Genomic DNA, 18057 nt, shown 5'->3' with positions numbered 1-18057 from the left:
AAGCATGAGCTCATGTTCCCCACTCTGGTTGAATGCGAAACCTTCCACTGGCTGTTTTCTTTTCCCCTTCGAGTAAAACCAACAGCTCGATTGACTCGAGCTCACCTCACAGGCGCACCTCCCCATATCCAGCAAATCGACGAACCAAGGCTGCTCTTCTATACGAAAGCTCATTCATCCGGTTGGTCCTATATAATGAGCAAAAGGAAAAGGAAAGCAAAGCAGACCTGATAAGCAAAGCAAACCTCGACGGCGCGTCGACTCCCTCTCTCCCTCTCCCTCTCTCACAACCTCGCACCCCCACGCTCCCTTCCCTCTCCTCCACCCCCGCCAGCAATCGAGCTCGCTCCACCGCGACTTGAACCCTTCGTTTCCGCTCTGAGAGCCTTGAGGTGACCGGTCTGGTTGACGAGGAGGATCTTAACGTCCAGTTTAGGTTGGTTCGGATGCGGGGTGGGGAGGGTTGGAGCTGGAGCTACGGCGATGGATCTTGGGTTGGAGTCGGAGAGGGTAGGGTGACCGCGTGGGGAGGAGGAGGGGTGGGTGGGGTCCTGGAGAGAGGGGAGAGAAGAACGAAGGAAGAGGGAGAGTGGAGAGAGTGGTAAGCGAACGAACAGCGGCGAGAGTCTGGAAAGAGGCCAGAAAGAGCTTGTAGACAAACGTTGATCTTAATTTCTAGGCGAGTCCAACCGGTATCTGAGGAGGGAATGGCGAGGAGAGGGAGAGTGAGCGATTGCCGAAGACGAAACCTTGAACGACGCGACGGGCAGAGAACGGAAGGATGATACTCAGACTCACTCGAAGAACCAGTGTTCTGCCATCCTGTACCAGCTCCACTTGCTCTCCGACGCATCAGAGCTCCGATCAATTCGGGGTTGAAGATCCCATGGGCGACTACGAGGATGTGTTGCGGTTCCGTCGAGGAGGCGGTCTCGAGGATGTAAGGGAGCAGGAACTGGTCGACGGCTCTAAAGAACAACGATGAAGCAGTTGATCAGTGTTGAGCCTTGATGTCTGGTGTAAGAGAGAAGCAGTGGTAGTTGCTGCTCACTTTTCAGCTCGAGCAGCGACATCGTCGAGCGATTCGCCTCCGGGAAACCTGAAATGACGAGCGTCAGAGTACTTGATCTCCCGACCGAATACGGAAAGACCTTCGTAGTCTCCCCAGAACCTACAGTTGAAGTCACGAGAACAGTCAGCGATTCTGAAGTCTGAGAAGAGAGCAAACGGAGGACGAGGACGAGCTGTTCTTGAAAGAGCGGAGAAAACGTGATCTTTGGGCGAGGAACGGTCAGGTTCTGCTGTTGAATCTGTTCTGCTGTATGGCGAGCTCGGATCTGGCAATGGAAGGGAGAAGGGAAGGCGAAAATGAGCTTGGAACGAGACTTCTCGAGGCCGAAATGATGCGGAGTCGGGAGGGAGAGACGAACCAGAGGAGAGGCGAAGATGTGTGAGATTGGTAGATCTTTGAAGTGATCTCCCACAGCCTGAGCCTGCTTGACTCCTAGTTCGGATAAGGGGGTGTCGGTGCTGTGAAGAAGGGGAAGCGGAAAGAGAGGAAAGCGTCAGTCGGTGAAACGGAGGAGGAGGAGGGAGGAGGAGGAGAGCGAGCTCACGAGCCTGAGAAGAGCATTTTCTGCCAGACGACAAAGGGATATCGAAAGGAGTCAGGAGATAGTCAACTGTAATCTATAGTTGAACTGCTGCTCACTGTGTTGTCCTGGAAGAGAAGAGAGAAGCGAAGGAGATGAGCGAAGGTCAGTTTGGTGAGCTCGACTAAAACAAGACCGGCCCTCTTGAGGAGTCAGCGAAGAGAGACCAAGAAAAACGGATGGACTGACTACACTCTGAGCATGTCTAACGATGGTGAGAATGAGAGGAGCCATCTGTGGGTGTGGTAGTGGTGGTTGAGGATCGAACGGAGAAGGAAGGAAGGCGAAGAAGGCTCGAGGATGGCATTGGGCGGCCTGCAGAGTAGCCGGAGAACGTCCAGATCAGAAAGTTGAGACCGAGATCTTGAACAGAACCATATAATGGAGTGAGCTTTTCGATATCGGGTCTTGAAGGTTTCTTCGACTTTTCGATGCTGGCGGTCGAGAGGAAGAAAAAGAGGCAGCGTCGAAAACGAGGTGAGCTCGCGCGATCGCTTCGTCCCTTCCACCTAGCCACCACAACCTCTCTACACATCCTTCTTGTCTCCTTCTTGGATCAGCATCGAGGGAGGATGAGGATCTATACGTTCAACGTCAACGGAATCAAACCCTGCGCTGCTTATCCACCGTGAGTTCCTTTCCTTTCATCCTCAGCTTGCGAGCTCGCTCCCTCCTCCCTTCCCTCCCTTCACTTCTGACGCGTCGTTGTTGCTGTTTCCAAGATGGAACGAGATGAAGGGAAACTATGGAAAGATGTTTGAGCACATCAAGGCTGATATCTTATGCGTCCAAGGTGAGTAGGAAGCTGTTCAGATTGTTCTTGTTGAGCTTCCGCGTCGAGCTCACCTCCTTCCCTCCCTCTGCCCTCTCCCTCCTCCTGTTCAGAGCTCAAGCTGCCTCGCAAAGACCTCACCAAAGCCATCGCCTGTCCTCCCGGCTACGACGCCTTCCTCTCCTTCCCCATCACAGGTCACGGTCGATCAGGTGTAGGAATCTTCACCTCCCAGTCCACCCTCGTTCCTCTTTTAGCGGAGGAGGGAATGTCGGGACACAACCTCGATCCTCCCAACTCGTTCATCAACCCTCCGCTCGCCCAACAGGAAAGGATAGGAAGCTATCCTCTCTCGTACGAGCTCGATCTCGACGACAACGATCCTTCGAGCTCGGATCTCAAGAGATTGGATCAAGAAGGGAGGTGCGTGGTGGTGGATCTGGGTCTGTTCGTGTTGATCAACGTCTACTGTCCGAACGAGACGAACGATGAGAGATTGCCTTTCAAGGTGAGTCAACCCTTTCTATCTATCCCTCAGTAACGTGTGCGGAAGGGAAGGGAGGGAAGGGCAATGCTCACCTTCCGCCCTTGTCGACGCGTCGTCTTCTCCTCCACAGCTCAACTTCCTCAAAGTCCTCGAAGCTCGAATGAAGGCTCTGGTTGCTGCTGGAAGGGACGTGATGATCGTGGGAGACATAAACGTGGTGCATCAGCCTATGGATCACGGGGAAGGGAGTTTGGCGAGCAAGCAGGAAGGGTTCTGGAATCACCCGTGAGTTTTCTGTTTCGACGCGTCCACCCACGACCTTCGAATGACTTTGACTGATCGATATTTGTTCACCGCCTTTCCTGCAGAGCGAGAAAGTGGTTCGACTCCCTGATCGCACCGAAGGGACTGTTGACGGACGTTGTTCGAGAGGCTCATCCGACCCGAGAAGGGATGTTTACGTGTGAGTCGAGTCTTCCTTCTCTCTCGATCAACGACGCTGACCTATGTCCCATAATTTGTATAGGCTGGAACGTCAAGATTGAAGCTCGAGCCTCGAACTACGGAACCAGGCTCGACTACAGTTCGTCCATCTCTTTCTCGTCCTCAATCGCACTCGATTCGAAGCTAACTCTCTCTTCCCTAGTCCTCGTCACCAAAGGTCTTCTCCCATGGGTCAAATCAGCCGACATCTGCCCAGAACTCCGAGGATCAGATCACTGCCCCGTCTTCGTCGAGCTCCACGACGAACTCCTCCTTCCCGGCGCGTCGACTCCGACCCGAATCCGAGATCTCCTCAACGCTCGTTCGACTCCCGACGCCAAAACAACAGGTCCTCCAACCCCCGATGGAGACCGAACAGCGTCGCTTCCTCCTCGAGCTGCCGGCATGTTTTACAGCCAGTTCAACTCTCGGACCATCACCAGCTTCTTCACGAAGAGGAGCGAGTCGAACCCCCTCCCCGCCCCTTCGAGTTCCAAGTCGACGAGCGCCCACCCCACGAGCCAACCCGACCCTTCTACCTCTCACTCCAACTCTATCGCATCCTCTTCCACTTCCCACGCCCCTTCGTCGTCCCTCCCTCTCCCCTCCGAATCCATCGACCTCACCCTCTCCCCACCACCTTCTTCCCCTCCTACCTCTTCCAATTCCACCGCCGCTATGCCACCTCCTCCTTCAAAAAACTCCACCGCCAAAGGCAAAGCTCGAGCTTCCTCCTCCTCCCTCGTCGACGAACCTCCTGGACTCGTTAAAAAGAAGAAGAAGGGTCAACTCAAACTCTCGTCGTTCTTCGCTCCCTCCCAACCAACTCATCCTCCCTCCCCTCCTCCCAAACCCAAGAAGAAGCGACCTTCTTCGACGGAGGACTCTGGCGGATCGTCGTCGAAACGAGCGAAGTCGTCGAAGGAGGAAGAGGAGGAGGACGCAGATCATCTGTTTGCGATGGCTCTGGCTGAAGAGGAGGGAGAGAGGGGGGGAGGATCGGCGTCTGGGTCGAAGGGGACGGGGAAGGGGAAGGGAGGTGCGGAAGCGAAGGAAGCGTGGACGGAGTTGCTGAAGCCTGTGCCGAAGCCGAAGTGTACGGTTCATGGGGTGGAGTGCATCGAGAAGACGGTGAGTTTTGCGACGCGACGTTTGTTTTCTCTTTTCCTGATGCGTCTTTCTTTTTCCTCTGCTGTTTCAGACGACGAAGCCTGGACCTAAGTGAGTACCGTACCTTCTCCTCTTCTGGCCCAGATTAGAGACTGAACTGATCGATCTTCCTCTCTCGTTCGACGGCGTCTTCAGCAAGGGCAAGAGATTCTGGTTGTGTTCGCTGTAAGTCGGTCTCGAAGTCGCATTTCTTCTCTCCAACCTGAACTCACTATCCCCTCTTATCGTTTCCTAGGCCTCTCGGTCCCGGTCACAACTCTGGAGGGAAGGCGAACGGTCGTTTGAACGAGGAGGTCGACGTGAGATACAAGGTTGGTTTCGATCCTTCCTCTCTCCCTCCCTTTCTTCTCGACCTGATACTGACCCTTCGATTTTTTTCTTCCTTCGTTCTCGCAGTGCGACTTCTTCCTCTGGTCGAGCGAGGCGAGGAAGAACGCGTCGGGAGCGGCTGGGAGAGCTGCTGCGAAGGGAGGCAAGTAGGGCGAGGAGACAGAGAGGTACACGATTTTGCAACGAGCTTTCTTTTACGATGACTGTTTCTTCTTCTACTCCCTCTTCACCTCCACCCATCCACGGGCAGGTTTGAGAGATCAGCAAAAGCTCTCCCAGTAGAAGGAGAGGCCTATTAAGAATCTCATAATCCAAGCCCGACCTCCACTTTCCCCTTTCCGTCATCAGTTTCGAGCTTTCAGCTCGAGCTTTCGACTTTTTGCTTTCTCACCATCAACCATCACATCCCTTCCATCCTTTTAACCTACCCACCTACGTCGATCCCTTCCATGTCTACTACTTCTCTCCCCACCAAAGGATCCAAGGTGAGCGAGCTCTCCTTCTTTTGCGGACATCTCCTCTCTCCTTCCTCCGAGCTGACCTCGGACGCTTTCTTCCTTGCTTCCTTTTTCTTCTCCTTTTCTCTACCTTTTAGGTGCTCCTCACTGGAGCTTCTGGATTCCTCGCCATCCACGTCGCTGAGGCTCTCTTCGACCAAGGATTCAAGATCGTTGGAACTGTCAGGTCCAACGAGAAGGTGAGCTCGCCGACCTTTCTTTCAGCCCTCCCTCCCTCCCTCCCTCTTCCCCTTCCATCTCGCGCCCTGTGTGCTGATTTCTTCCATCGTTTCGTCTCTGAATCAAAGGGAGACTACCTCAAAGAGCTCTTCAAGGGAAAACGTGAGTTTTTGCATGCCCTCATTTTCGAGATCTCGCTCGGCAGAACTCTCGTTTGGTCTGACGAACCCCCTCCCCTCCCGTCTTCTTCTTCTTCGCTCGCAGCCTTTGAGTACGTGATCGTCGAGGACGTCGGAAAGGACGATGCTTTCGATGAGGCTGTCAAGGGAGTTGAGGCTGTCGTTCACACTGTGGGTATCTTCCTTGCAGTTTTTCTCGGAGAGAGAGAGGACGAAGCTGACCCTCCTCCCTCTCTCGTTTGTTTTCGTCCAGGCTTCCCCCTTCCACGTCAAGGCCGACGAGCCCTCTGAGCTCATCCAGCCAGCTGTCGACGGAACCATCGGGGTTCTCAAGTCTGCTCTCAAGAACGGGAAGGACGTGAAGCGGGTTGTGATGTGAGTTCCGCCGCTCTGATTTCTGGTCTCTCACGGTCTCTCTTCGATTCGACGCGTCTCTCACGATCTGACTCTTAGATCTCTTCTCTCTTTAACGATTCCCTTTCCCTCAGCACCTCCTCCGTCGCCTCTATCGAGAACCTCGACAAGAAGGGTCCTTACACGTGGACGGAGGCTGACTGGAACACTTTCTCGGAGAAGGAGATCAACGAGAAGGGACGAGAAGCGAGCGGAGCCGACAAATATTACGGTGAGCTCATTCTGAAGCTTTGCTTTCGTGTCAGGTTCAGGTTGCTGACTTTTCGCTTCTTCCCTTCTCGATTCGCAGCTAGTAAAACTCTCGCTGAGCGAGCTGCCTGGTGAGCTCCGATTTCCTGCCTTCTGCCCTCTCTCTTTGACTCGCACTCACCTTCTTTCTCCCACTGTTCCGCAGGTCCTTCATCGAAGAGAACAAGCCATCCTTCGATCTCGTTACCATTTGCCCTCCCTACGTCTTCGGCGTGAGTTCAAACCTCTTCTCAGAGACGACGGCCTCCCTCTTCTGCTTCTCCTCAGCCCACGCTGACTCCCCTCCTTCCTTTCTTTCCTCTTCAGCCCGTTCTCCAAGACGTCCCCTCCATCGAGAAGATCAACACGTCGGTCGGTCTTTTCGTTCAGGTCATTGACGGCTCAACCAAGGACTCGGCTCTTCCAGGACCCGTCGGAAACTGGGTTGATGTTCGAGAGGTCGCTGTCGCCCACGCCAAAGCTCTGGTCGTGCCCGAAGCTGGAGGAGAGCGATTCATCGTCTCTGCTGGTCCCTTCTGTCTCCAAGGTTCGTTTTCCTCGTCTCTGGTGCCTCGCTCCCTCCGAATCGACCCACCACTGACCTCCAACTCTCTCCTCTTCTTTCAGACTTCGCCGATGCCATCTCCTCCGCCTACCCTGACCTTTCCAAGGTCCCCAAGGGCAAGGCCGGAGCCGCGAAGGAGGCGAACGACCCCAAGACGGCTCGAGTCTTCGACGGATCCAAAGCGACTCGAGTCCTCGGAGTCAAGTACCGACCCATCGAGGAGACCAGCAGGGATGTCTACGAGTCTCTGAAGGCCAAGAAGCTTCTCTAGGTTTTTCGTTGAATCTTTTCCCATATATGTTACGATCTTTAACGACTAAATTTGGGACGGAGCCGAGGATCGTAAGACGCGACGAGGGCGAGGAGAGAACCACAGAGTGCTTGAAAGCCGTTCTTCGTTTTTCTTCACGCTCTCAAAGCGAAGAATTTCTGAAGCGCAAAAGCTTTGTCTTCGTAGCAGAGTCGCCCGAAATCCATGCTGGTCGAGCTCAATCCCAGCAGTGAGTCGACTAGGGGAGATGGAGTTTGAAGCGCTGAGCGTCCAACCTGTCTTGATTTCTGAGCTTGCCATGTTTCCTAAATCTGGACGACAAAAGAGCACTGAACATTGTCGTCTTTTAGGGTGGGAGAGGAGGAGAGGCGCCGACGGCGAGCTCAACTCTCGAACGAGCTCGCACCCTCTCCTTCCTTGCAACGGCCAGCTCCTCCTTCCTTCCCCTTTCCATCAACGACCTTCAAATCTAGTCAGCAACCCTCCCATCTAACCCATCCTATACCTCTCCTTCGTGGAATCCCTTTACCGGCGTCGTCGCCTTCGAGATGGGGAATCAGCCTTCCCGACCTGCCATCACAGCGCTCGACTCGTACGTCGAAGAGCTCGGTTCAGAGGTAGTCTACGACAAGAGGTAAGCTCAGAGAACTCTTGTGTACTCTGTTAGGTACTTTCTAGAGCTGACTCGTATTCCGTTATCTCTACAACTCAGCATCGGAACGTCTCGTTTTCTCAAGACGATCAAAGCGAAGCACACCAACGGACCTCTTCTCATCAAGATCTTCTTCAAACCTCTTGCACCTCAAGGCTTGAGCCTAGCAGCTCATAGAAGAAGGCTGAAAGGTCAGTTTGGATGCTTCAATGACTGTTTCAAGCTCAGGTTGAACGCTCTACGAGTTGCGAGAAGAGTCAAGCTCACCGTCCCTTCCTCCCCTTCCCTCTCTTCCCTCCTCACCCTCCTCGTCCGCCCTCAGCCGAACGAGATGCTCTTCTCGACGTCCCAAACGTACATCCCTACCAATCCATCTTCGAATCCGAAAAGGCTGCTTATCTCGTTCGCCAGTATCTCGCCAGCGACCTCTACGATCGAATCAGGTGAGCTCAACACACTCTCCGCCCTCTCTCTCCTTCCTTCTTCTTGCTTACCTCTTCCTGTCTTCGCTACCCCCCTCGCAGCACTCGGCCTTTCCTCAGCGGCATAGAGAAGAAGTGGTTTACCTACCAGATCCTCGTCGGCATGAGGGAGATCAGGAGTCGGAAGGTTCGTCCTTCGCCGTCGAGCTCACCCTCGCCTCGCCCCTCCTCGTCCTCCTTCTTGTCTAGCTCACCTCTCTCCATCTTCCTCCATCTCGTCACCCAGATCTCTCACGGAAACCTCAAACCCTCCAACGTCCTCGTCACCACCTCCAACTGGATCTACATCACAGATCTCTCCCCTTTCAAACCAGTCTACATCCCCGAAGACAACCCCGCCGACTTCGACTTCTTCTTCGACGACACAACCTCAGGTCGACGCTCCTGCTACATCGCTCCGGAACGATTCTTTGCGGCTGGATCGAAGGCGGAGAGGAGGAGAGCGGAAAGTGATTGGCAGGACGGTCAGAGGGATGGAAAGGTCACCGAAGCGATGGAGGTGTTCTCAGCTGGATGCACGATTGCGGAGCTGTGGCTGGATGGGAAGGATGTGTTCAATCTGAGTGGGATGTTGGCTTGGAGGGAAGGAAAGTCGAGTCCTGAAGGAGTCATCGGGGAGATCACTGATCCTTTGATCCAGGTGAGTCCCGTTTCGTCTCTCTCCGCTTCGAGGTCGCGTCCTCGTCGTTCCAGATCCTCTTTCAGGCATAGCTCACTCGGTCCTGCCCCCCCTTTCTTGTTTCTCACTTCCCTTGTTACAGTCGATGGTTCGATCCATGCTCTCCCTCGACCCAGCCTCCAGACCTTCCTTCGACAACCTCCTCGCCACCAACCGATCCACCACCTTCCCCGAGTTCTTCTACACCTTCTTCCACCAGTACAACCTCACTCTCAACGAGATCCAAACACCATCTCAGCTTCTTCGTCCTCACGTCGGTCCGGAGGTGGATGAGCTGGGAGCCGCGGGAGGAGAGAGCGCGAGGGATTCGTTCGGAGAGGCGGACTGGAGGATCGAGCGGGTCAGGAAGGATCTGGACAGTATCAAGTCGTACCTGGACGTAGATTCAGCTGATGAGAAGGCTGGGGAGTCGGAGTCGGAGATCGAAGGTACGCTCGTCTGCTTTGTGGAGAAGACGAGAGCAAGCGGGAAGTGCTGGTTTCTCACTCGTTTTTTTTTGCTTTTTCAGACGGCCCTGCTCTTCTCGTTCTCGCCCTGGTCACCTCCAACGTCCGAGCATGCTTCCGATCCTCGTCCAAGGTTCATGCTCTCGAAGTCATCACCGAACTCTCAAGCTACCTCACCGACGAAACCAAGCTGGATCGATTGGTCCCCTTCGTCGTCGCTCTCCTTCGAGACGAAGCTCCTGGAGTTCGATCTGCTTCCATTCGGGCTTTGACCACTCTCGTAAGTGTCTATCCTCTTTTTATTAGTCCCCTCCCCAGGCTGAAACGTTCTCCTCGTTGTCTCTTGCAGCTCGACACCGTCGAATCCGTCACCCTTTCCAACGCTGCCATCGTCACCGAGTACATCCTCCCCAACGCCTGGCACCTTGCCCGAGACGAGGACGTGTCAGTTCGAACAGCCTACGCTACTGCCGTTGCATCTCTCGCCGACGTCGGGTCCAGATTCCTCGAGATCTCGGAGAGCCTTCGAACTCAAGGACTTCATCTCGCCCAAACGGACGACCTCATCTCCTCTTCGAACGAGGTCAGTTCTGCTTCCTTCAGTCTCTACTCGTCTCGAGAGAACCTCGAGCTGATCTTCATCTTATCTTCGACCAGACTACCTACGAGGAATGTCAAGAGGAGCTCCATCGGATCATCCAGTCGGAGGTCACCTCCCTCCTTTACGACGCGTCGTCCTCGGTCAAGCGAGCAGTCCTGGTCAACATCACGAGCTTCTGCGTATTTTTCGGTCGAGTCAAGACGAACGAGATCCTTCTCAGTCACATGTTCACCTACCTCAACGACTCGGATTGGGAGCTTCGGTACTCGTTCTTCGAGAGCATCGTCGGAGTCGCCGCTTTCGTTGGATCGACTAGCTTGGAAGCCTTCATCTTTCCGTTGATGACTCAGGCTGTCTACGGTACGTTGATTTTGCCTCTGTTTAACTACTCAACGTTCTATATACTGACTCCTCTTTGTTCTTCGCTCAACCTCAGACGTCGAGGAGAGCGTGGTTGCTCGAGTCCTCGCCTCCCTTCGAAGTCTCTCGGAGCTCGATCTTTTCAGCAAACCTCGTTTGTGGGACCTTCTCTCACTCTCCCTTGGTCTTATCTCGCATCCCAACGTCTGGATCAGGCAAGGTTGGTTGCCGTTCTCCTGTCGACTCACGGTCTGTCTGTCAGAGCTGAACTTCTTTCTTCTCTCTTCTTGCTTGCAGCCGCCGCCGGAGTCATTGCCTCGACGTCTCGTCGCCTCTCACGATCGGACGCCTGGTGCCTCCTCTACCCAAACCTTTCTCCTCTGCTTCGATCGGCCGTTGGTTCCCTCTCGGAAGAGGCGCTGCTCGGTGCCATCCTTCCTCCTGTTCGTTCTTCCTCCGATCTTAATCCTGTTCTTCACCTCTTCCAAGCTGACTCTCCGCTTTCTTCTTCACTCGATTATTGTAGCTTCCTAGGGCCATCTACGACTCCGCTCTACTCTGGGCCAAGAAATCGAGTCGGTCGCCTTTCTGGTTGAGCTCGGACGGCAACGACGGTCGCCTTTTTCCTGACCTTCCTGCTCATCTGAGCAGCAACTCCGAGGAGTGAGTTCTTCCTCGATCCCAGTCTCCTTCCTCGACTTATATGACTTATATCTAACCTGGTCCATTCTTGGGGCCGTACAGTGATCAAGCTCAGATCGCTGCTCTTCGTCAGAAGGGTCTCCTCCCGGACGAAGACAAGAAGCTCCTCGTTCTTCGATCGCATATAAGCAGAGTCGCCAGTGCATCTTCAAGGTGAGAATTTTCTCCTGAGCATTGTAGGCCGAGCTCGACGCTGACTCCCCCCTTCCTTTCTGCATCAGCCTTCGAGGACTCGACGAGAGCGATCCTTCTCAAGGCCCTCCAAAGCCGGACCTCCAAGTCCTTTCCCTCATCCGACTCTCCGTCACCCCTCAAACCGTGTTCATCAACCCTCGTCCGAGCCCAGCCGCCGGCACAGGTCGAAGGATCCGTCGGAAAGTCAGCACTCGATCCACCGCCGACGACCTCTCCTCCCTTCGAGGTCCTCCCTCTTCATCTCGTCCTCAACCTCTTCGACTCACCAGCAAACTCTCCTCTCACATTCCCTCCGCCCCTCCCTCTGTTGTCTCCGCCAGTCCTCTTCCGACGGCCATCCAAATCCCAAGGTCGTCGCGTCAAGGAACTCCCGACGCCGCTTTCAGTCCTTCGTCGGAATCGATCTTCTCGATGGATAGCAGCTTCGCTCAGCTCGGATCTCGAGCGACGAGACCCTTCTCAACAGCAACAGGAGGTGGAGGACCAGATCCCAAGTCTGCTGCATCGGTGGGAGCAGTGAGAGCCAATGCTTTTGCGACGCTCGAGTCGAGTTCAGTCATTCGAGGAGACGATTCAGAATCGGAACACCAAGGAGCTCGCTCTTCCACCCCCATCGGTCGAGGATCCCCTTCGACGGGAGCTACGTACTTGGATAGTCGAGCTACGAACAGCGCTTTCCCTTCAGTCACAGGCTACGGTGAGTTCTGGTTTCACTCGTTTTTTGCCTCTCTCTTTCCACCTGACGCGTCTCTCGTCTTGCGTTTTCTCAGACGGTTCGGATCCAGGCATCAAGTCTCTCATTGAAGCAGTCTATCTCGAAACTTTCAGAGATCCTCTTCCGGAACTAGGTCCCCGAGTCAGCTCTCGTCGAGGTTCAGCAGCAGCTCGAATCGGATCCGTCCCTCGTCCTTCCTCCTCCTCCTCCTCAACTCCAGCGGAACCCGTTCTCGTCTGTCAGTTGTCGGAACACGTCGGGCCTATCCTCGGAATTCTCGTCTCTCCAGACAACACCTTCTTCGTCTCCGCCGCTCAGGACGGACTCGTCAAGGTCTGGGACACCGCTCGCCTCGAGCGAAACACGACCTCGAAACCTCGTCTCGTCCACACTCTCGGGACTCGGCCAACGGCGATGTGTCTCATCGAAGCCTCTCATTGCTTCGCCATCGCAGGAGAGGACGGGAGCGTCGTCGTCCTTCGGGTTCATCTTCAAGCAGGATCGTCGTCGCTCAAGTTCAGGGAGGTCGAGGTCGTTCGCTACTTCCAGCTCGAGTCGTCGCAGTCCGGAGATTTCGTAACGAGAATGAGCCATACCAAGTCTGGTTCGTCTCGTTTTGTCTCTTCATCGGACTTCCAGTCTCGATAACCTTGAGCTGAGCTTTGCTTCCGCTTTTTTTCTTCAATCAGAGGTCAGCAACGAACTCGTCCTCGTTACGCAACAGTCGTCGATCCTCTCCCTGGACCTTCATGGAATGCACATCACCAAGAAGATGACTATCCCTCTCCATCTCGGATCCCCAACAACGCTCTGTTGCGATCCTCGTCGACTCTGGATCGTCGTCGGAACCCTCGAAGGATGGCTCACGCTCTGGGACATGCGATTCGGTCTCCTCCTTCGAACCTGGAGAGTCGCTGGTCAACCGATTCGAGAGGTCGTCGTTCATCCCAGTCGAGGAGGAGGTCGTTTCATCGTCGTCGCCAGCGGAGGAGAGAGCTCAACATCAGACGACGTCGTCCTCGAAACCTGGTCGATCGAAGCAAGCGAAGTCGTCGAAGTATACAAGTCCGGATCCTCCTCCTCCTTCTCGACGACATCCACAGCGACAGCCAATCCCCCCTCTTCCCCCCCTTCCTCCTCCTCTCCAAACCGACCTTCCTCCTCCCCTTCCACTCCCACCGTCGATCAGGACCCCTCCCTCGCCGTCGCCAACCTCCTCGCCGGATTCGAACGCCGTCCACCACCTCCCAAACGACGCGATCGTCCTTCCAGCAACACCTTGGCCATCGTCGCCGTCCCTCGAGGGGGAGGAGGAAGTTCCGCGAGGTCGCAGCTCCCAGAGGACATCGACGAGGATCAGTTCTCGCCGAGACGAGCTGGGTCGAATGCAGGAGCAGGTGCTCTGTGGATAGGAGGGGAGGACAGGTTCCTTCGTAGGATCGACCTGCAGAACTTCTCGAAGAGCTCGATCTTGGGAGCAGTTCCGATTGAGGGAGTGAGCTTCAGGTGAGTCCCGTCGTCTCCTTTCTTCCCCTCCGAAGACGCGTCTCACCTCCTTCCGGTTTCCTTCTCTCTCAGTTCCAACTCCCAAAATCCAACCGTCAACCAAGAGTTCCAATCTCTTCCTCTTCCAGAAACCAGCACCGCTCATCCAGACTCGATTCAAGCTCTCGCCGTCGTCTCTTCGCCCTCGAGCACCTATCTGGTGTCGGGCGATCGGTCGGGAACGATGAGGATCTGGAGGATACAACCTTGAGGGGAAAGTGAGCAAGAGACCCTTTTTTCTGTAGTTTTTCTTACGACCGTGACGAAGAGAGAGAGAGAGAGAGAGGCTATGCATTAATGTGTTACGAACGAAACCAGAACGAAACGAAAGCGAAGTGAAGCGAGGAGAGTGCAAGAAACAGAGAGAGAGTGCAAGAGAGATGAGGATAAGAACGAACTAATCCGGAATTGAGTGTACTGGAGAAACAGCAAGAAAGAAAAATGTGCAAAGAAAGAACAACGAACGCAACGACCTCCCAGCTCCCCTCTCTACCTCAGCGGCCTCGCCTCCTCCCTCTCTCTTGCCACCGCCCTCGACGACGACGACTTGGATTTGGACGACGACGTTGGTACCGCCGAAGGTCCCGAGTGGATCGACTTGAGCAGGATGTTGAGGTACTGGATCTTCCTGACGACGAGTTCGATCGTCCTTCCTTCGTGGGACTCTGCTGCCTCCTCCGAGAAAAGGTAGGCGAGGGACCAGGAGTCCATGACGTTTCGATCGCTGATGTAGGTGACGACGAGTCCGTCCGAGGAGAGGATGATCTTGACGTGGTCGTAGAAGTTGAACTGCAACGAGGAGGGCGAGGGAGGGAGGGAGAGGAGAGGAGAGGAGACGCGTCAGTTTCGACGAAACTATACTTCGCCGTATCGATTCTCCATCCTCCCAGAGAGATGTAGATACAAATAGAGAGAGATACGACTCACCTGAAGGACATCGTGACTCATCTTGAACACGATAACGTGCTTCATCCTCAGGTACCTCTGCACGAACTCCAACCCCTTCGTCCGACCTGAATCGACGAAACACCAAGGTTTGTCCTTGAGCAACCGATCCTCCATGAAGCCCTGGAAGTGCTTAAGAAGGTAGATTTTGGATTTGAGATCGTCCGGGAAGCTGCTGATGGTGTAGTTTCGACGGTTCAGGGTGGTGGAGGATTTGGACTTTCCCGTGGTGAGCCAGTCGAAGTGTCTGATGAGCGAGGGAAGAAGGAAAGGAAGGGCAAGGAGGGATGAGAAAGGATCAGTTCTCGGTTCAGAAGGAGGATAGAGAGAGAGAGAAAGGGAAGGGGAAAAAAAAATCGACGCACTCCTTGTCCGGAGCAAGAATCAACGAAGTGCTGTCGTTGAAGTGAACGCCGACGGATCCATCGCTGAGCGTGTAGCCCATTCCGTACTTGTTGCAGTAGTCGAGCCATGAGACGATGAAGACCTCTGGAGGAGGAGGGTACGAAGAGATGTCTGAAAAAGATTTAAAAAGGACGTGTCGTAAGCGAGAGAATTTCTCTTCCTTCGCAGCGAGTGGAACCAAGACTCACGAGGTGTCAAGAAAGGCAGACCGCCATCCAGGGAATCCACAGCCAACTGAACGTTCCGAGAAACGACGTCGAAGCTTCCTCCAGCTTTCGAAGATCCGACACGAGGCGACCGAGACGGAATCCGAGCTTCCGAGATCGGTCTCGAGCTGGCTCTCGAAGAAGGTGCTGGGGCTGGTGGTTCCTGCTCCGACGAAGCGACGACGACGATCTGCTTGGACGACGGTCTCGAAGGTAGTGGTAGAGGTACGCGAGCGCTGTTCTCTCTCCCGTTGGAGGTGATCGGCCGATGAGAGGGCGCCGACGGTTCTCGTTCTCGTTCTCTCTCCCGTTCTCGTTGAGGTGGATGAGGACGAGGGGACGACTCTTGGATGCTCTCTGCTACAATCCTAGCCTTCTGCTCGGCGAGTTCCTTCTCCTGTCGTTCCAGCAGTAGCGGATCCTCGTCCTCCGAGTCCTCTCCGACGGCAGGCATGAGTGCAGAGGTCGGACGAGAGGATGGAAGTGGACGATCCCGTTTGGATTCGGAGGTGAGGGAGGAGGCTGCGAGTTTCCGATGAAGAGGAGATCCTCGATGGAGGTTGGGTTCGTGGGAGACGAGGAGAGGTTGACGGGCGGAACTGAAGGTGGGTGAGGAGAGAGCGCGTCAGACTCCTCGAGCTTTCGACGTGAGGAAAGGAGAGTGCGGTACTCACGAAAGCAGAGCGGACAGAGGGCTATCAGGTTGAACAGCTCGGTGGAACTCTCGTTCCTGCTGAGCCACCGAGGGACCGAGGGAGGCTCGAACTCGGGTGGTAGCGATGGGACGCGACTGGGAGGCCTTGCTTCGAGCTCGTTGGAAGTTGGCGACCGACTGCTGGGAGGAGAGATGACGGAAGTCCGGAGCTGACTCTGCGGCTGAGGAGGGTAGGGAGGACGGGAAGGGTCCGGCGAGGAAGAAGGGATGCTGGAGGATGGTTTGGAGAGTTGGACGTTTCCCTGTTTTCGAACGAACGAGCGAAGGAAGAACCGTCAGGAGAAGAAGAGTTGGTTCGAGATGGGGAGCGAGACTCACGAGGATCCACAGTCAAGATCTCGGTGATGAGGTCTCGAGCCTCAGGAGAGATCTCCTTCTCTGGAGGGAACTCGTACTGGTTGTCTTTGATCCGTCTGAGAGGAGGGAGGAAGGGAGCGAACGGATCAGCTCTCAGGTCGCTAGTAAGAAAGGTGTGAAGCGAATGGCGATACTCACTTGTAGATAGCCTTGATCTCCTTTGTCTGGAAAGGCGGCTTGCCGATGATGAGGGTGTAGCTTAGAGGTGAGGAAGCAAAAGCAGGGAAGGAACGATGAGCTCGAGCTCGAAACCGACCCCCTTCCTTCTTTCCAAGACTCACAGAATCACTCCAATCGACCACACATCCACCTCGAAACTATGCCCGTTGGCAGTATCGAACAGCACCTCAGGAGCGATGTAATTAGGTGTTCCACAGATGGTCCTAGAAAACGAAAAGAAGCGATGAGCCCGAGCTCAGGAAAGGAAGGAAACACAACGAGAGGTCGTCGAAGCTCACTTCTTCCTGTCTCCCTCCTTCTCGATCAACGCGGCCAACCCAAAATCTCCAACCTTGACTTCCAGCCTCGAGTCCAAGAAGATGTTCCCCAGCTTGAGATCTCTATGGATGACGTTCTCTCCGTGCATGTACGAGCAGGCTCCGATGAGCTGAACGAGCCAGTATCGAACTTCGGGTTCCGTCATGGATTTCCGACGACGGAGGACGTCCATCATGCTCTGAGAAGGAGCGAAAGAAGCGAAGGGAAGGTGAGGGTAAGTACGAGTGTGCGAGAGAGAGGAGAGGAGAGGAGAGGGAAGAAAGGAGGGAAGGTAGGAGGAAGGGACGATGGGATGGGCTGAACTCACTCCTTTCTCGCACAACTCCAAGCCCATGTAGACGTTCTCGTCGTCGTCGAAGCATTCCTTGAAGCGGACGATGTTGGGGTGGTCGAGCATCTTGTGGAGCTTGATCTCGGCGTAGAGCTGTAGGGCGAGACGAGGATGGATGAGCTCTTTGGAAAGCGAAGGGAGAGAGAGGAAGGAAGGAGTCGAGTCGAACGAACCTTTGTCTTTGTCTTTGTCGTAAGAAGAGTCTTCTTGGATACACACTTGAGAGCTAGTCTTCGTCCACCTTCATCTTGAGCTTCGTATACACGAGCGAATCCACCCTGTGTGAACGAAACGACGACAGTCAGGAGAGGAGAGGGACGAGGTCGGTTGAGTGAAGAAGGAGAACCGAAGAAGACTCGCCTCCCCCAAGAAGCCTAGACGTTGAAACTCTAGTTGTCGACCGCTGTCCTTGATGAGCATAGGCGGAGAAGGTGGACTGATCTTCTTCTCCTTGCGAGACGGACGAGGTGGAGAGGCAGCTCGAGAAGGAGGAGGAAGGGGAGGAGGGGCGAGGTGACCTTCCATCGGAGCGGCCTAAGTACGTTTCTGCTTGTTTTTGGAGCGACTGCTGTAGAAGGAGAGTGGGGACTGATGAGAAGAAGGCGAGAGAAGCCCTGTAGAGATTGACTTGGTTGCTGGGAAAGGGACGGGAGGGGCGCTGAGCGTTGAAGGGGAGCTGACCAAACCTCACAACAACTCGATTCGAGGAAGAGACGCGAGTCTTTTCTTTTTCTCCGACCAAGAAAAAAAAGAAAGAGACGCGAAAAGAGATGTTCATCTATAAATCGTAGTCGAAAGTCTACGACCAGGAAGATACAGCCGGCAAGCCTATCGAATGACTCTTTTGCGGCCCGGACACATACTACGGTGCCCTTGTAACAGGAAAAACGATTCCTGCAGCGCCGAACCTCCGAGAACCACTAAGTATGAAGCGAAAAGAAAGCAAAGGGGACCAAGAAGAAGTGAAAGGAAGAAGAAGGAGGGCGGAGAAACAC

The 18057-nt window shown here is 54.6% G+C and overlaps 5 protein-coding genes across 5 annotated transcripts; 3 read left to right on the top strand and 2 right to left on the bottom strand.

Annotated features, from left to right (window-relative positions):
* Positions 1 to 180: 180 nt before the first annotated feature.
* Positions 181 to 2090, bottom strand: BDY24DRAFT_379676 (histidine phosphatase family protein). Its single transcript, XM_076639074.1, has 9 exons — positions 1842 to 2090; positions 1712 to 1720; positions 1617 to 1636; positions 1431 to 1530; positions 1246 to 1337; positions 1052 to 1171; positions 799 to 968; positions 662 to 696; positions 181 to 551 (listed from the first exon to the last, which is right to left on the bottom strand). Exons 1-9 carry the CDS (start codon positions 1884 to 1886, stop codon positions 285 to 287), a joined length of 858 nt encoding a protein of 285 aa, XP_076499582.1. The 5' UTR covers positions 1887 to 2090; the 3' UTR covers positions 181 to 284.
* A 78-nt stretch (positions 2091 to 2168) lies between these two features.
* Positions 2169 to 5142, top strand: BDY24DRAFT_379672 (Endonuclease/exonuclease/phosphatase). Its single transcript, XM_076639073.1, has 11 exons — positions 2169 to 2280; positions 2375 to 2445; positions 2538 to 2932; positions 3042 to 3196; positions 3280 to 3374; positions 3438 to 3494; positions 3558 to 4525; positions 4596 to 4615; positions 4700 to 4729; positions 4800 to 4875; positions 4961 to 5142. Exons 1-11 carry the CDS (start codon positions 2225 to 2227, stop codon positions 5042 to 5044), a joined length of 2007 nt encoding a protein of 668 aa, XP_076499581.1. The 5' UTR covers positions 2169 to 2224; the 3' UTR covers positions 5045 to 5142.
* An 82-nt stretch (positions 5143 to 5224) lies between these two features.
* On the top strand, positions 5225 to 7289 carry BDY24DRAFT_379671 (SDR family oxidoreductase). Its single transcript, XM_076639072.1, has 10 exons — positions 5225 to 5379; positions 5490 to 5591; positions 5700 to 5733; positions 5836 to 5921; positions 6004 to 6125; positions 6239 to 6375; positions 6454 to 6484; positions 6559 to 6625; positions 6720 to 6939; positions 7020 to 7289. Exons 1-10 carry the CDS (start codon positions 5344 to 5346, stop codon positions 7226 to 7228), a joined length of 1044 nt encoding a protein of 347 aa, XP_076499580.1. The 5' UTR covers positions 5225 to 5343; the 3' UTR covers positions 7229 to 7289.
* Positions 7290 to 7600: 311 nt separating this feature from the next.
* Positions 7601 to 13919, top strand: VPS15 (ubiquitin-binding serine/threonine protein kinase VPS15). Its single transcript, XM_076639071.1, has 17 exons — positions 7601 to 7862; positions 7941 to 8071; positions 8203 to 8323; positions 8405 to 8489; positions 8589 to 9002; positions 9124 to 9469; positions 9550 to 9767; positions 9837 to 10070; positions 10145 to 10448; positions 10525 to 10668; positions 10746 to 10891; positions 10975 to 11111; positions 11193 to 11303; positions 11372 to 12042; positions 12116 to 12664; positions 12750 to 13566; positions 13639 to 13919. The coding sequence occupies exons 1-17, from the start codon at positions 7777 to 7779 to the stop codon at positions 13814 to 13816; spliced, it is 4692 nt and encodes a 1563-aa protein (XP_076499579.1). The 5' UTR covers positions 7601 to 7776; the 3' UTR covers positions 13817 to 13919.
* Positions 13827 to 17754, bottom strand: CDC5 (polo kinase CDC5). Its single transcript, XM_076642801.1, has 12 exons — positions 17423 to 17754; positions 17236 to 17340; positions 17039 to 17155; positions 16692 to 16909; positions 16515 to 16616; positions 16372 to 16431; positions 16195 to 16289; positions 15836 to 16118; positions 15144 to 15760; positions 14916 to 15066; positions 14533 to 14797; positions 13827 to 14394 (listed from the first exon to the last, which is right to left on the bottom strand). The coding sequence occupies exons 1-12, from the start codon at positions 17585 to 17587 to the stop codon at positions 14095 to 14097; spliced, it is 2478 nt and encodes an 825-aa protein (XP_076499578.1). The 5' UTR covers positions 17588 to 17754; the 3' UTR covers positions 13827 to 14094.
* Positions 17755 to 18057: the final 303 nt, after the last annotated feature.

Source organism: Mrakia frigida (genome assembly GCF_051309035.1).
Source record: "Mrakia frigida strain ATCC 22029 unplaced genomic scaffold BDY24scaffold_5, whole genome shotgun sequence".
NCBI classification, from domain to species: domain Eukaryota; kingdom Fungi; phylum Basidiomycota; class Tremellomycetes; order Cystofilobasidiales; family Mrakiaceae; genus Mrakia; species Mrakia frigida.
The sequence above is the reverse complement of the archived record's forward strand: the minus strand, read 5'-3'. Positions and strand labels throughout refer to the sequence as shown.